The sequence below is a fragment of the Notolabrus celidotus genome, chromosome 14, assembly GCF_009762535.1.
Source record: "Notolabrus celidotus isolate fNotCel1 chromosome 14, fNotCel1.pri, whole genome shotgun sequence".
Taxonomy (NCBI): domain Eukaryota; kingdom Metazoa; phylum Chordata; class Actinopteri; order Labriformes; family Labridae; genus Notolabrus; species Notolabrus celidotus.
In genome coordinates, this window is record NC_048285.1 from 26,065,492 (window position 1) to 26,080,184 (window position 14,693).

Below are 14,693 nucleotides of genomic sequence, written 5' to 3' on the forward strand. Positions count from 1 at the left end.
AACATACAAGAGATTAAGTTCATTTTTCAGCCAAGAGTTAAGTGATAAGTAGGTGTCCTGGTTCCTCTCTTATTTTGAAATGTTACACTGTGTTACGTAGAGTACTTCTAAGGGTTTCTGTTTTCCGTGACTCAGATACCACATTGTCAATTGAAAAGTGTTGCGTACAAGAGAAACATCAATGCCCTTTTAGCCTGAAGTGATGCGTGTGATGCGTATGCTTCCTGCACCGACACAAATATGATCTGGCTTCATCTCTCTACCCCAGATTCTGTGATATTTGAGAGTGTACCATTGTTGTCTTCGTGCCTGTAGAGTAGGACAGCTTTTTATCTGTCCCCGCTCTGGAATGCAGCCCGCTGGCTCATATTAATGATTTTTTTCCTGTTTGGTCTATTTATGGAAGAGTCCTCAAGTCAAAGGAACCATTCGTCTGGTGTTATATCACTGTTGGCTGATTGTGTAATGTTATTAATTCAGAGCAGATCTTCAGTTATTTCCTGAGGTTTTTCTTTTTTTTAACTGTTCCTCGTGGCGTAGATGACGTATGATGCTGCACAGACTTTATCTTTAAAGCCAATCTGATCTTATGAATATTTTTCTTCTTAAAACACAAGTCAGAAAAATGTGTAAATGATATCTCAGGGATAGGGAAAGGTATGAAGCGTGCAGAGATTGTGAAGGTTATCTACATGTCAATCTCTTAGCATATTTCTGCTCTGTGCACATGTGGATCTGTTTGCATGAATATGGGATAGTTATGAAAATCCTACTGGACAGACCTAAATAGGAGCATTCATTTCTACAAGACTAAAAATAGCAAATTAAATCATGGGGGCTGGAGTAAATGATGTAACGTAATCTGTCTTTCCCCAGAGTGAAGACTCTGATGAAGAAGACCTGTTTGCTATCAGTGACAAATGGACGTTTGAGTGGAGCAGCAGGCGCTGGTCCAGGTTACAGGACATTGACTGTCTACTGGAAAACCACGAAGAAGGTCATCCTTCTAGGGACGGCGTTCCTCTGAGAACCACCACCAGCAGTGAGAGCGTTCTGACTGACCTCAGCGAGCCTGAGGTCTCTTCTTTGCACAGCGAGAGCAGCGGCGGCAGCGGTCACAGGGGCCTCAGCACGGAGGATTCAGACTGCTCCAACCGCACCTGCCCGGATTCTGCAGCAATGCCAGACTCTACTTCTCTCACGATGCCTCACATCCCCAAAGAAATTTCTCACTACAGCTCTTTAACTGACAAGCACGGCAAGAATAGCCGAACCCGTGCCAAAGACTTCCTGAAGCGCATGGAGACCCTGCGCTCTAGGGGAACTCTGGGTAGAGGTCGTAAGAATTTGTTGATCAGCTCTCCAGTGATGCAGCAGGAGGCCCAGGCACTGAAGACGCTGCAATGTGTTGAGATTATAAATGGAGATGTGGAGGCCTCTGAAACACCGTCCAACAAAGCTCTACCGTCCCAGTCCAGCAGTGAGGGCAGCAGCCATTCTAGCGGCAGCGCTGTCAGCACACCCAGCTTGAAGGAACGTAAACCTCACCGAGCCGACCACAAGCGCAGCGGCATGTATTTGGAGGATGTCGACATTTTCTCAGGAACCCAAGTGAATAAAGTTGCAGAACAAAACCGCAAGAATGAATTCTGCTCTTATGAAGACCTGGTGGTTCACATACCCAAAGACCACAAGCCAGGAACCTTTCCCAAAGCACTGTCCATAGAGAGCCTGTCTCCCACCAACGGGGCTTCTATCAACTGGCACACGGGCAGCATGCACCTGAACTCCCCACCACTCATTTCATACAGGAGGGAATCCAGACCTGTCACCCAGTGCTGCACCAGAGGCAGCAGAATAAGCGTTTATGATAATGTTCCTGGTTCACATCTTTACGCTAGCACAGGAGACCTTATAGACCTGGAGAAAGAGGACCTGTTTCCTCACCTCGACGACATCCTGCTGCATGTCAACGGCTTACAGCAGATCGTGGACCACTGGTCCCAGAATGTGTTACCTGGTGCTGAAGGGTCAGCGCGGGCTGACAGCGAGAGGAGAGAAGGTACAGTGGACCTCCAGTCCTCCAGTCAGATCACATTGGACTTTGAGGGAAATTCTGTCACAGGAAGTCAGACTACACCGAGTTTTGGCGACGGAGACAGAGTATCGCTTGCGGAGACAGAATCTGCACAGCTCAGGGAGAGGAGGGACTCAGGAGTTGGGGCTTCACTCACAAGACCTAATCGGTAAGACACAGTGACTTGTACTGCAAGTGAAGAAATATTTAACTTCTGTGGTTTAAGTCTTATTTGGTCAAAAAGATAAAATGCCTTTTGTTTTCTTTGCATTTATCTTTAAAGGTTACGATGGCCAAGCTTTCAGATATCTAATCGCATAAGTCACTCAGTGGCCTCCCTGCAGATCACAAACCAGTCAGCAGGCCAGCTGAGCTTGTTGCAGAAGTTTTCTCTGCTGCGCCTCACTGCAATCATGGAGAAGTACTCCATGTCCAACAAACATGGCTGGACTTGGTAAGTCTCATTTAACTTAAAGGATCCTCTCTGTGAATCTGATCTGATCTTTTCTTTGTTTATTTAATAACATTTTATCAAAATGTATTTTTGTACTATATTACTTTAAGTAGTGATTGTGGATGTGCATTTTGTTTTCTCTTGTTTTCTCAACACAATGGATGCCACATATGGAGCATGTAATGAAATATGTCTCTGTCTCTCATAGGTCTGTGCCAAAGTTCATGAAGAGAATGAAGGTACCAGACTATAAGGATAAGAACGTGTTCGGGGTCCCGCTCATCGTGCATGTTCAGCGTTCAGGACAACCGTTGCCACTTGGCCTGCAGCAGGCTCTGCGTTACCTGAGGAGCCAGTGTCTTGACCAGGTCAGGCACAGTATACATTCTCTCAAGTTACATGTTACGTGGCTTTTTCTGTGGTGCAAGGTTTCAGATTTGACTGACACATGTTGTAGGTCATGAGTGGAAATGTTGTATAATGTAGTTACCTGTTTCCGCCAGGCGTTAGGTTAACACCAACTTTTCTTTTTGACTCTGAAGGTGGGTCTCTTTCGTAAGTCAGGGGTGAAGTCCCGAATTCAAGCTCTCAGGCAGATGAATGAGAGCTCTCCAGACAATGTGAACTATGAGGATCAGTCTGCCTATGATGTGGCTGACATGGTGAAGCAGTTTTTCAGGGATCTACCTGAGCCGCTGCTCACCAGCAAGCTTGGGGAGACTTTCCTCCACATCTACCAGTGTAAGTCTCTTTTGATTTGTGCCAGCTGATTTTATTTCAATGAAGTCACACTGGAAAATTTCATCTGAATCATACACAGGGTGATGATGCATTTCATAGTCTTTTTACAAAGCAGGAATAACAGAACTATTTTCTCACATGTGCAGATGTGCCAAAGGATCAAAGGTTGCAAGCTGTGCAGGCAGCCATCATGCTGATGTCAGATGAAAACAGAGAGGTGCTGCAGACGTTGCTCTGTTTCCTCAGTGATGTCACTTCCTCTGTGGAGGAGAACCAGATGACACCCATGAACATTGCTGTGTGCCTGGCTCCGTCCCTCTTTCATCTCAACATACTCAAGAAAGACAATCTCTCTCCAAGGTACTTTTTCATGTCTCTGAGTATCCTGGCACTCTGTGTATTAAAAAGTCTAATGAATGAGACATGCATGCGTTCTATTAACCTCCTGCATGATTATCTTCACCTATGACTCCATAAAGACAGACATAAAATGGGCTACAGAGTTTCTAAGCCCTTAGGGGTGCAGTAGATTACTCTCTTTCTGAGCAAGTTTTAAAGAGACATGGCACTCTTTCTTTAAAGCTCAGTGTTTTATGAGATCATGCTGTGTACAAACAAAGCAAAGCTCTCTAATTTACCATGTAGAAATTGTTTCTAAAGGGATCAAAGAGGTTTCCTGCAGAGCAGAGGAAGGGTTTATATACTGCGTTTCAAAGGGACGTTGACTTGGGGACTCTGCTGGCCTAATAATTTTTACCCACAGTCTATGGTTTTACCTCCCCAGGGCTATGCAGAAGAAGTACGCTACTGGAAGACCAGATCAGAAGGACCTGAATGAAAACTTAGCAGCAACACAAGGTCTTGCGCATATGATCACAGAGTGTAACCGTCTCTTTGAGGTGAGAGGATAACCTGTAGTTGAAATGATGCAAGAATTTCAAGCATGAATGCAATATCCACAGGAATGCCTTCAAGAATAATTGCCTTGAGTCTTACCTCATGCTTTTATACACCCATTAGATCCCTCATGAGATGGTTACTCAGTCGCGTAATTCATATGTGGAGGCTGACTTGCATGCACCGACAATTGACGAGCTGTGCAAGCAGCTGGAAGATGATGATGGAACATACCAAACCCATATGGAGGGGAGGCTTCAGAACCTGCTCAAAGAGGCCCGGGAAAAGTCCAAATACTGGGTGTCCTGCAGCAGCTCTGATAACACAGAGCTTTACTATAAGAAGGTTGGTGTTCTTACTTTGAATATGAAGTAAATCGTTATTGTTCCACATATTATAGTACATAAAAATATATTCCATTCTAGTTATCATTCACATGCAGTGCTGAATACCTGAGGCACGAATCCTGCTTTGAGATCCACAACTTACCATGCTGGTTTTTGTAGGTGGGAGATGGGAACCCTTTGAGGCGTTGGAAAGTGTCCGTGGAGGTGGAAGCACCGCCCTCCGTAGTGCTGAACCGAGTGCTGCGAGAGCGCCACCTGTGGGATGTGGACCTGCTGCAGTGGAAAGTGTGTGAGACACTGGACAAGCACACAGAAGTGTTTCAGTACGTCCTTAACCGAATGCCTCCTCATGCCAGCAGGGACTTTGTAGTCATCAGGTGAGTAGTGACAAAGGTAAAACAGTGGAAGTGTCCATCCTTATTATAATATAGAACACATACTGAATTCTCTTTATGTCTTATTTAAGGTCATGGAGGACAGATTTGCCCAAAGGTGCCTGCTCCCTGGTCTCTGTGTCAATAGAGCACGAGGACTGTCCTTCTCTTGGAGGGGTACGAGCAATAGTCCTGGAGTCCAACTACCTGCTAGAGCCATGTGGCTCAGGAAAGTCCAGACTAACTCATATCTGCAGAGTGGACTTGAAGTAAGACCCCTGGGCATTTTCTTACTTTGTGTTCTTACATAAAAACATCAATACACTTCTTATGTGTGACTTTGTATTGAGGCTGTATAATGGAGATATGTATTTGAAGCTTCTTGTACTTGCTGGTACTGAATATACTGTTTTGGTTTCAGGGGGAGGACTCCAGATTGGTACAACAAAGCCTTTGGTCATCTGTGTGCAGCAGAAGCCGCCCGGATCCGCAACTCTTTCCAGCCACTTATCACAGACGGACCAGAGACCAAAATCTGAAACTCTTTGTCAGTTGTGTCTGCTGAGCTATGAGATTTAGAGCGAGCCTTTGATTCATCGATGACAGGCAGACACAATGCATAGACTGAACCCCAGAACTAAAGCACAGTTGTTTTCAGAGAAGAAAAGCCTCAAAAATCACTTTGAGCTCCTCTGTACTTGCACAATGACAAAAGAGGACATGTGATAGGTGCTGAGCAGAAATACTCAATGAGAAATGAATCATCCTGCCAATGTCTTTACACTTAGGATTTTATTTACCTTCATGTTTCTAAACCTGTATAATATAATAACTATTATCTCTGATAATATTGTATAACTGTTACTTTAATCTACAATGTCTAGGACATTCAAGCTCTTAAATGCTTCTGGGAAGCATGAATATGTAATTCTTTTCAGATTTTAAGCTATAATTATAATATAGACTCAAACGTCTGTGTAAATATGTGTGTGAATACACTGTACATGCAAACAAGATGTAAATATTGTTTATAAGTGAAGGGTAAAATAGTACATATGTTAATATCCTATATATTGATTCTTTCAGTGTCAGCCTTTCTGTAATACACATGGTACAAAATTGTAAGCTGGTTTTACTTTGCTTCAGTATTGCCATTTCTGAGTGGGTGTAATTTTATTAAACTTTGACCTCGTATGGTTGTGAAATGAATGACTTAAGGTTTGACTCGGTCATACCTGCTTAAAGGTACTGGATTGTGCAGTCAAGTACAAGTTTTTTAAAATAAAACTATCAAAATAAAAAAAGGGTTTGTAATCACTGACTCTTGCTACCACATTGAGCAAACAGATGAAGAAGTTTAAAGAATGATTCCTGGTATGAATCTGCTGAGCTGTTGACAGGACTTCATGTTACTTTTAAACTGAGAGTGTTAGCTTCTGTTTGTACAATCATAGTATAAACACACCATGTATGCTTGTCTTATACAGTACATTAACTTTTACTCACACTTCTACACTTCTATCTCTCTGATCTTGGATGAGAGCGACCTCTACTGGCCGAATAGTATAAATACATGACCACAGGCAGGCTGAAGGAGGAATGAGACGTATAAGGAGACCTTATTCAAGTCCTCAGAATCTGCTTTGTGCAAACATCAGTGATTTGGAATCATAGCTAAATGAACACTTTTTTCTGCCTTTTTTTTATTTGTTGTACAAATACAGGGAGAAAACTCCCATAAAGCCAGTTTTATTTTTTATTTAGGGCATTAATTCTGCCCACTAGATGGCCCTTTGTGATCAGTAGAACATCCGGACACCTATGTTTCCAGAAGCAATTAAATTAAATTAAGTCTCATTTTTCATTTTAAATCAAAAATAGTTACAATAGGAAAAATAAACAAATAACTCCTGAGTGTTGTATCAGCGTTGCGTACGATCCTCGGGGAATTGCGTCAGTCTTAAGGGACGCAATGCCTACTATGTATCCAATTCTGAAAAGCTTCACCAAAATGTATGCTGACGACTAAAACAATTAGACCCATATTGTATCCATTCAAAACCTCTCTTAGCTCAGCCATGAATTTAATTACCACAACATTACAAAGTAAAGAGAGAAGCTGCTGTGGCAGACTTTATTGAAGCAATGATTACAGGAGCCTTGCTGCAGCTCAATGAGTCTGAATCTGTGCCTCCCTCCTATATGGCTCCTATATGCTCTTGGTGTGTGAACAGCAAAGTCAAAACCCCTCCATTGACCTCTATTCAGCACAGGCAGCATTTATGGTTCTCACTGGAACAGGGACCAGCAAGATTAACGGGAGATGGGAGGATAGGGGGAATGAGTTTCTGGAAATGACATTAGAGGACATTGATAGGAAAGTGTTATGTTAAGATAAGTGAATAAAAAAATATAAAACACTTATGTCCTAAACTAATGGCAAAGAAAAAGTGCCTTACAAAAAAATGTACAAATAAAGCTGACATTTAGTTTCCAAAGAAACTGCATTCTTTAAAAAAGACATTTACATTGGCTTATAAGTCTGTACAAATGTACTCACAGGTAAGATAAAGACTAATTCATCAGATTGATTTCTGCAAAGCACTGTAACTCAATCAAGCTTTAAAGCCATTCAATGGTATACATGAGAGGTATAGCTACATAAAGCCTGTCATTATTTCTACCTCTTTTGGAGCCATGCTGACACTGTTTAGCTTAAAGAGGTCATGAAAAGCAAGCTCAGCTTCTGGCTGTCTGTCAGGCAATGGAAAGGATTGTTGCCAAGCTGTAGGTGCTAGTCCCTTATATAATCACCTGAACCTTGAAGCTTTTTGTAATGTTTCTTGTTACATACAGTATACTTTTCTTCTCAAGATAACTTTGGTATGGTAAAAAGATCATATTGGAGAGATATTGGTGGAGTGTGTATAGTGAACTTTTTGATTTTCATGTGAGAATTCAAATACAAGAGGCAGTAATAGACATCATTTTTGGAAAACAGGTGTAGATACAATCTTCCAGGAAGTGACACATTTGCATTTTTTTTTAAAGGGGATTTTTTTTGTCAGTAAAAGGAGTAATATGCATAGGTAACACAAATAGATGCAAACCAAGATTGTCAAAAGATGAAGTGGTGAACAAACATTTATTCCACTACTGTCTGTGTATGCCCACAATTCTGCCTGTAAAGGCCTGTTTAATGTTTCAACATGCAGACTCACTTGAGGCATTGAGAGAAAACTTGACCCGTAGTTGGCAAGGAATTAATCTCAGTTTAATAGGATTTGTTGTTTGTTGTACTGCTTTGCGTACTTGACTATCCAGGGTCACCTTTGTGCCTCACACCTTGAGGTCAACTGTCAAAAAAAAAACAGGCACTCTTATGTGAAGGAAAGAAGGTACTGCAGGATAATTATTATTAGTCAGATGCTTCTGAGCAAACACTGTATTCAGGTGTGTGTACAAATGAGGTATGAAGAATATCTAGTGCTTGAATGTGTCAGTGTCTGCAGCACAGTCTTAATGATAACCTTGAAGGTACTTTTTTAATCAAGGCAACTGTCACAGCAATTTATGATCACACTGTAACGGTTTAATTAACTCATAGTCATAACATTTACATGGTTGTAGTTTTTGACTAAGATACTGGTTGTAAGAGCCCAAAACTGTCATTTGACAGTAGAGCACCTGGATGACAGTCTAAGAAAAACCTAATATAGAAAAAGACATTTTTTTTTAAATTACTGAGACAACCGATCCAGTTCTGTTTCTGATCTAAACCATAAGGGCTGACAGACTGAAGATCACAGGAGTGAAAAACATTTGCACTGAAACCTTACAGAGTTAGTAAGGTTTGTCCTCTGCTGATGAAGATGCTGCTAAATTACTTTCATTTAACAGTGAACTGAAGTCCAGGGCATAGCACTTACGCTTGCAGAAGTAACTGCAAGTCATGCCATTCCTCTTTAGTTGCTACCTGCCAGCTGACAGGAACAAAGCCATTTAATAACTTACCCCACATTTATCTACCAGGACTAAATTTGTCTGAGGAGGCCAAAAGTTCATCTGTAAAGTTCTGAGTAAATAAAAAATACACATTTAGGGAAAAGAAAATAAGAAAACATTTAAAATAGTTATGTAACAGATCAATCAGCTTCTTTTGCTCTTACTTTGGAGACATGTCGGAAACTGCCAGCGGCCATCTTTGTTCTTGAATCAAGGTGTCGAGAATCAGCTGTGTTCCTCTCTAGCTGATGTGTATGAAAATGTGTCGATAAAATTGAACTGTATTGGTTGTGTTCAGCTGAACTATTTTAGTGGCGAACAGACAAACTTTATGAAATGCTTATATATTGTAAAATCGATTTTAATTCCTTACCGCAGGTGGCCATTGCTCTGAAGTACAAGCAGAACTAAAACCCGGTACAACTTTGGGCCCTTGTATAGGCTACAGTATTTTCGTTGACCATAAATGTTTGTGATCCAAGAGTCTGCTTTCAGTATTTGTAAAGTTTCCATGCGTGGCACAGTTTAGCAGCAATAAAAGCTATATTTCCTGTAGATACTTGACAGGACAGAGGATACCTGCAGACAGATACAGATACTGTTAGACTGAGGGAGCTCCAGATTCATGGGGAAGAAGATTTCCATGTGCGTCATGCGTAATTGCGCAAACTGAGACTCACACTTGTTTCTGTTGCTTTGTTCGCTGCAGGTATTATACACTTAACTTGGGGAGGGGTACTCAGTAATGACACAGTGACAGGGGGGTGGCTCAAATATAATACAAAACCATGAACTCTGTCTTCACAGCTCAACTGGTGATCATAAGCACCACATGGAGGCGGAACTCCGGTGCGCTTCTTGAGACGCCGCAGCAAACAATTCATGATCCGATACACATTCTGTAAATATGATTGGGCGTTCAGGTAACACATATAAGAGGAGACTTGTATGTAGGTAGGGTTGCCAACTGTCCCGTATTAGCCGGGACATCCCGTATATTGGGCTAAATTGGTTTGTTTCATACAGGACCTCAATTGTCCCGTATATTGACTGTAAATACAGCAGACTGCACTCTGCAGATCCTAGATCAGATAAAACAACAGATCATGTGCCAATCTCACCGCCTGTCATCCAATCAAAGAGGATTTTCTCTCTGATGGTCATTAAATGGTCAGACTCAAGAATCAGATGCAGCACAGAGCTGATCAAAAATGAACTTCAAATATCTCTAAACTGTGACTTGTCATGTAAGGACTTCTCTCTGGCTGTGCTGAAGGACAAAAGACTGCTTGAGTCAGTCAAGGGCAGCAAAAATTTGCCTGTTTTTTGATGTGAAGAGCCAAATTGTGGTTTCTTTGAGGTTCATTCATATGGGGTTACATAATGATACAGCAAGGATTAAAGGGAATATTCACACTTTCTGCATTTCCAGATGAATCAGAATATGAATATACGCTTAATTCACACATCACGCTCACACCACCATGGCACCCTGCACTTGTTCCTTATAGTGAGAAAGTTGACAACCCTATCTGTAGGCTATGACCGAATATCCATTGTACACGATGTGCACTTTATCACCCTAATGTGTAGAAGTGGAAAAAATCCCAGAGCCCCTTAATGACTCCACGTTAAGTTACTTCCACCTGCCCGGTGGTCTGCCTGGGGACACGTCGGTGCCTGTCAGCGGTCAGTCTCCGGCTCTTCATCATTGCAGCCAGCAGCGCAGGCGTGTTGAGAGTGAGCAGCAGGCAGGGGGCGGCAACATGGCGGTGACAGCAGCACAGGCACCGAGACGCTCGTCCTGGAGAGCGGCGGTACAAACACACTGTATCTTTGTGCGCACAGAACAGGTCAGTCAGCTCAGTTAACCGGCTCGCACTGACAACACACCGGACTCCCTCAAGTGGACTAAACTGACAGAGAGTGATTTGTTGAGCGTGTTTTCATTTTGTTTGACGGGCGCTTCTTCTCTTTCATTTCTTTTTGATGCTCCGGCGCGGTGCGTATTTCAAGGGGAAAGCGCATAAGTAAGCCTCTAAAGAACCTCCCGGTTTTGGGGGGCCGATGACAGGCGTTAGACCGGTGAAAATGCCGGGGTCTGTGTCGCTCTCGGACCGACAACCTCCTCCAGGACTCAGGCAACACGCGGCTCCTGTCTCCGCTGCAGCCGGTGAGACAATGATGATGTCCGGCTCAGGTTCTGTGCTCCTCCCGGCTGGGATTATTAATCCGTCGCTTCCAATCCGGAATATCAAAATGAAATTTGCTGTTCTCATTGGACTGATCCAAGTTGGAGAGGTTAGCAACCGGGACATCGTTGAGACGGTGCTGAATCTGGTAAGTGAACGTTTTTTCCCCTTGCTTTCTTCCTCTCACTGTTACTGGACGACGATGCCCAGTCCTTAATCTGGAATGCTGTTCACTTGCAGCAGTAACCAAGTAGGTTACAGTTTGAATGCATGTCTTTTGAGCATCAACAATGTACAATTGATGTTTAAGTTTGCCTTCATGAGTCCAGTTCCCCGGTATTTGTGCGCGTAAACAACAGGGAGCATTTAAAGTCAGGCATGCACACTTAGACAAGGTGATACGAGCAGAGAGGGGATGCTAAAGCCTGTGGTCAAGTTTTTGAGTTCAACTAAGTCCAAACTTCATGCAAATCAAGGAGACCGGGTTGGCAGTGGCGTGTCCAGAGGGGTGGCCAAGGCACTGGCACCCCTTGAAATCCAATTGGCCACCCCAGGGGCCACCCCAAAATCCTAAACTATGATTGGCTGTTTGCTTGCAGCAGTAACCAAAAAGGTTACAGTTTGAATGCATGTCTTTTGAGCATCAATAATGTACAATTGATGTTTAAGTTTGCCTTCAGGAGTGCGTAAACAACAGCGAGCATTTAAAGTCAGACATGCACACTTAGACAAGGTGATACCAGCAGAGAGAGGGATGCTAAATCCTGTGGTCAAGTTTTTGAGTTCAACTAAGTTCAAACTTCATGCAAATCAAGGAGACCGGGTTGGCAGTGGCGTGTCCAGAGGGGTGGCCAAGGCACTGGCACCACTTGAAATCCAATTTGCCACCCCAGGGGCCACCCCAAAATCCTAAACTATGATTGGCTGTTTGCCTTGTCAGAGGTGGGGTTTCTGTTAAAATCTGTAATTTGGGATGACATATAATGCTGACAGTAGATTTCTTTATTAGTGCTGTCATATATTGACAGCCCGTGATGTGTAGATGCAGAAGGAACTTCGTGACACTGGCTTGCTTTTAGAGTAATAGGTTTATTACAGGAAAACAACACCAGTATCGAACAAGCATTCCGGACTGCTTGGGAAGACGACTTGGCCAGATTGTGTCTCTCCTCCCAAGGCCACTAAACACGTCCTTTATATAGGTTTAAGTGATGTCCACGACGCACATACATTTCTCTTAACATCTGGTTCACATCCAGTAGTGGACCTCAGCTCTGTTGATATAGGCATGCAAACTGTCACCTTAATTTACACCAATGTTTGGCTCCAATCCCTTTTCACCGTAATTTACAGATCCGTGAAGTTGTCTCTATCCGAACTTTCTGTGACCACTCCAAGCAGTAAAAATGTATGTATTGTATAACTTCATGTGAAATACCTCAGTGCCCTCAATGTGACTTTGAAAAACATCTTCTGTAAGTCCTTAAAGAATGAAGCTTAGAGGATTTATGTCACTTTGTCATGTTGTTTTTTTTTAAGTCAAAAGGAATATAACAACTGTTTAATACTTTAATGAAAGTAGGTTGTGAAGACAGAAAAGGTAAACGTTATTTATTTGTAAATGCACTGGCCACCCCTGCCTATGTGAGAGCCTCAGTTGGGCCACCCCGGTCAAAAAGTTCTGGACATGCCCCTGTGGGTTGAATTATGATGCCAGTGGAGCTAAAGTGCATTCCTGCTGTGATGAAAGTGAAACGAGAGAATATGAGAGCATCTCGTTTATGTTGATGAAGACTGAAGAGATGCGGGGGGGCATCTGCTGCCTACTGTGTGTGTGTGTGTGTGTGGATGGATGTGTGTGTGGATGGATGTGTGTGTGGGGGGCTGGAGAGGAGGGGGATTCAGGGGGCTAAACTCAGCTGAGCTTCTTCATATAAATTGGAACTGCCAAAGGCTTCATGAAGTGATCAGTGTTCGAAGGTTTGGTATGTGGTACCTCATCAGCTCTGTAGATTGAGTTCACACTGTCTGTGTATTCTGGATCTGCTCCTCAGTACTTAGTACAAAGAGTTTGATGGTCATAGCCTCATCCTTCAAATTCTTCTTGACCAAGGCAGCACTTTCATTACCTTGTTTTCCCTCCACATTTTAAAAAAAGACCTGAGGGGTCTATTCTCATAATTCAATGTGTGCTTTTTATACCTGCAGCAAAATGAGGGGAAGTGAGAAGCAATGATTGTTAGCGCCAGGTGGTTGGGGATTGACCATTGATAGCATATGAAACCACATTGGTATTTTCTTTTACATTGATTGAACTATAAATCCAGCTTTATTTGACTCACTGCACAAGTACTACAGCTGAGCCTGTTTGCAGGAATTGGCTTCTCCTTGTTAGCACACTAGAGATTAATTACGACCTGCTCTGCCACAACAGAAATCCACTTTGTAGAGCAGGACAAATTGTAGCCCTTGGCATGTGCAGACATAAGAGTAGCTCTGCGATGGGTGTTGTCTCTGACACCTTGGCCCTTTCACACTTTGCAGTGCTATTTGCACTGGAAACATGCTCAAGGAATAACATGCTACAGTCTACAATTATCTCTGCAACCCTGATTGTCTAGACAAGAGACAGCACATTTATTTGAACAGGTCACTGATCTAATGTCAGGCATCTATTTTATTTATTCTGCATCCCAGCATGCCACGGAGGCCTTGTGTTTCAAAGTGTGTTTGCATTTCAGGGTATTTGTGCTCGTCCTTAAATGTAACATACAGAAGAGTGCTCACTTCTCAATAATTCACTGGTCTAAAACTTTTGAATTACAAATTTAATTAACAGAGGTTATGAGCACTTCACCGCAGTTAGCTATTTAGCAATTTGATTCTACTTGACTTGTTTCCAAACCGAAAAGCAAGCTCTATCTAAATTATGTGCATATAAATGAGCCAGATATAATGCAGCATTTTTGGGACAAGATGACACAGTAATTGCTAACATATCTGCCTGTTCATCTAAATTACATAACAAAATGTGCATGAAAAGTATAGCAGCTGGGGCGGAGGGAGGAGACAGCTGTCTTGCAAACAACTCTGTAAGAAGCCATGACCACAAGAATTTTAAAGCTTGTAAGTTCAGGTTTTTTTAGAAGAGTAGAGTCGGTCTGGAGATCCTCAAGGAACTCAAACTGTATCTCAGGAGGTCTAATTTGTGGAGTGATGAAATAGTAATGTTTTAGGAGTATAGTGTAGAAATTCGGTGGGAGGATTCCCGTCTGAATATCTACCATGAAAAGACGTCCACATCTGATATCATCCAAAATGTTATTGAGCTGCAGTTCTTGTTCAACTGCCAAGATGGAAAATTTGCTGATAAAATGGATGTAATATTACGGTTCATTTGCTAAAATGAGAGACTAAGGAGGAACCCACCTTTGATGTTCGAGATGTGACATGAGGCATGTCATAAGATTTCTATGGTGCATTTTAACTGAATCAGGTAAAAACACCTTCAGATGGAAAAGCATTAAATCATGATGCTTCAGAGCCTTCAGCTCGGCATCTACATCAGCTCTGCATCTTTTTTTCCTCATTAGAGCAACATTAACA

The 14,693-nt window shown here is 42.4% G+C and overlaps 2 protein-coding genes and 1 long non-coding RNA gene across 8 annotated transcripts in view; 2 read left to right on the forward strand and 1 right to left on the reverse strand.

Moving 5' to 3' along the window:
- Positions 1-6,188, forward strand: part of stard13b (StAR-related lipid transfer (START) domain containing 13b) — a 76,367-nt gene extending 70,179 nt beyond the window's left edge. For all 5 annotated transcript variants that reach the window (XM_034700610.1, XM_034700609.1, XM_034700611.1 and 2 more), the window contains 10 exons: positions 877-2,246; positions 2,361-2,531; positions 2,740-2,899; positions 3,074-3,272; positions 3,419-3,632; positions 4,057-4,171; positions 4,293-4,514; positions 4,676-4,893; positions 4,983-5,159; positions 5,312-6,188. In XM_034700610.1, the coding sequence (XP_034556501.1) occupies positions 877-2,246; positions 2,361-2,531; positions 2,740-2,899; positions 3,074-3,272; positions 3,419-3,632; positions 4,057-4,171; positions 4,293-4,514; positions 4,676-4,893; positions 4,983-5,159; positions 5,312-5,429 (2,964 nt within the window). In that variant the 3' untranslated portion in view covers positions 5,430-6,188. The remainder of the gene's footprint in view (positions 1-876; positions 2,247-2,360; positions 2,532-2,739; positions 2,900-3,073; positions 3,273-3,418; positions 3,633-4,056; positions 4,172-4,292; positions 4,515-4,675; positions 4,894-4,982; positions 5,160-5,311) is intronic.
- A 748-nt stretch (positions 6,189-6,936) lies between these two features.
- LOC117825635 lies at positions 6,937-9,255 on the reverse strand. 2 transcript variants are annotated; one of them, XR_004633879.1, is made up of 4 exons: positions 9,060-9,255; positions 8,905-8,965; positions 8,112-8,246; positions 6,937-7,238 (listed from the first exon to the last, which is right to left on the reverse strand). It is a non-coding gene; the product is annotated as an uncharacterized LOC117825635 (long non-coding RNA). The 2 variants fall into 2 exon arrangements; XR_004633880.1 differs by lacking the exon at positions 8,905-8,965.
- Positions 9,256-10,736: 1,481 nt separating this feature from the next.
- The window catches only part of nbeab (neurobeachin b), a 203,060-nt gene continuing 199,103 nt past the window's right edge, over positions 10,737-14,693 (forward strand). The window contains exon 1 of the mRNA XM_034701544.1: positions 10,737-11,235. Within this exon, the coding sequence (XP_034557435.1) occupies positions 10,963-11,235 (273 nt within the window). The 5' untranslated portion in view covers positions 10,737-10,962. The remainder of the gene's footprint in view (positions 11,236-14,693) is intronic.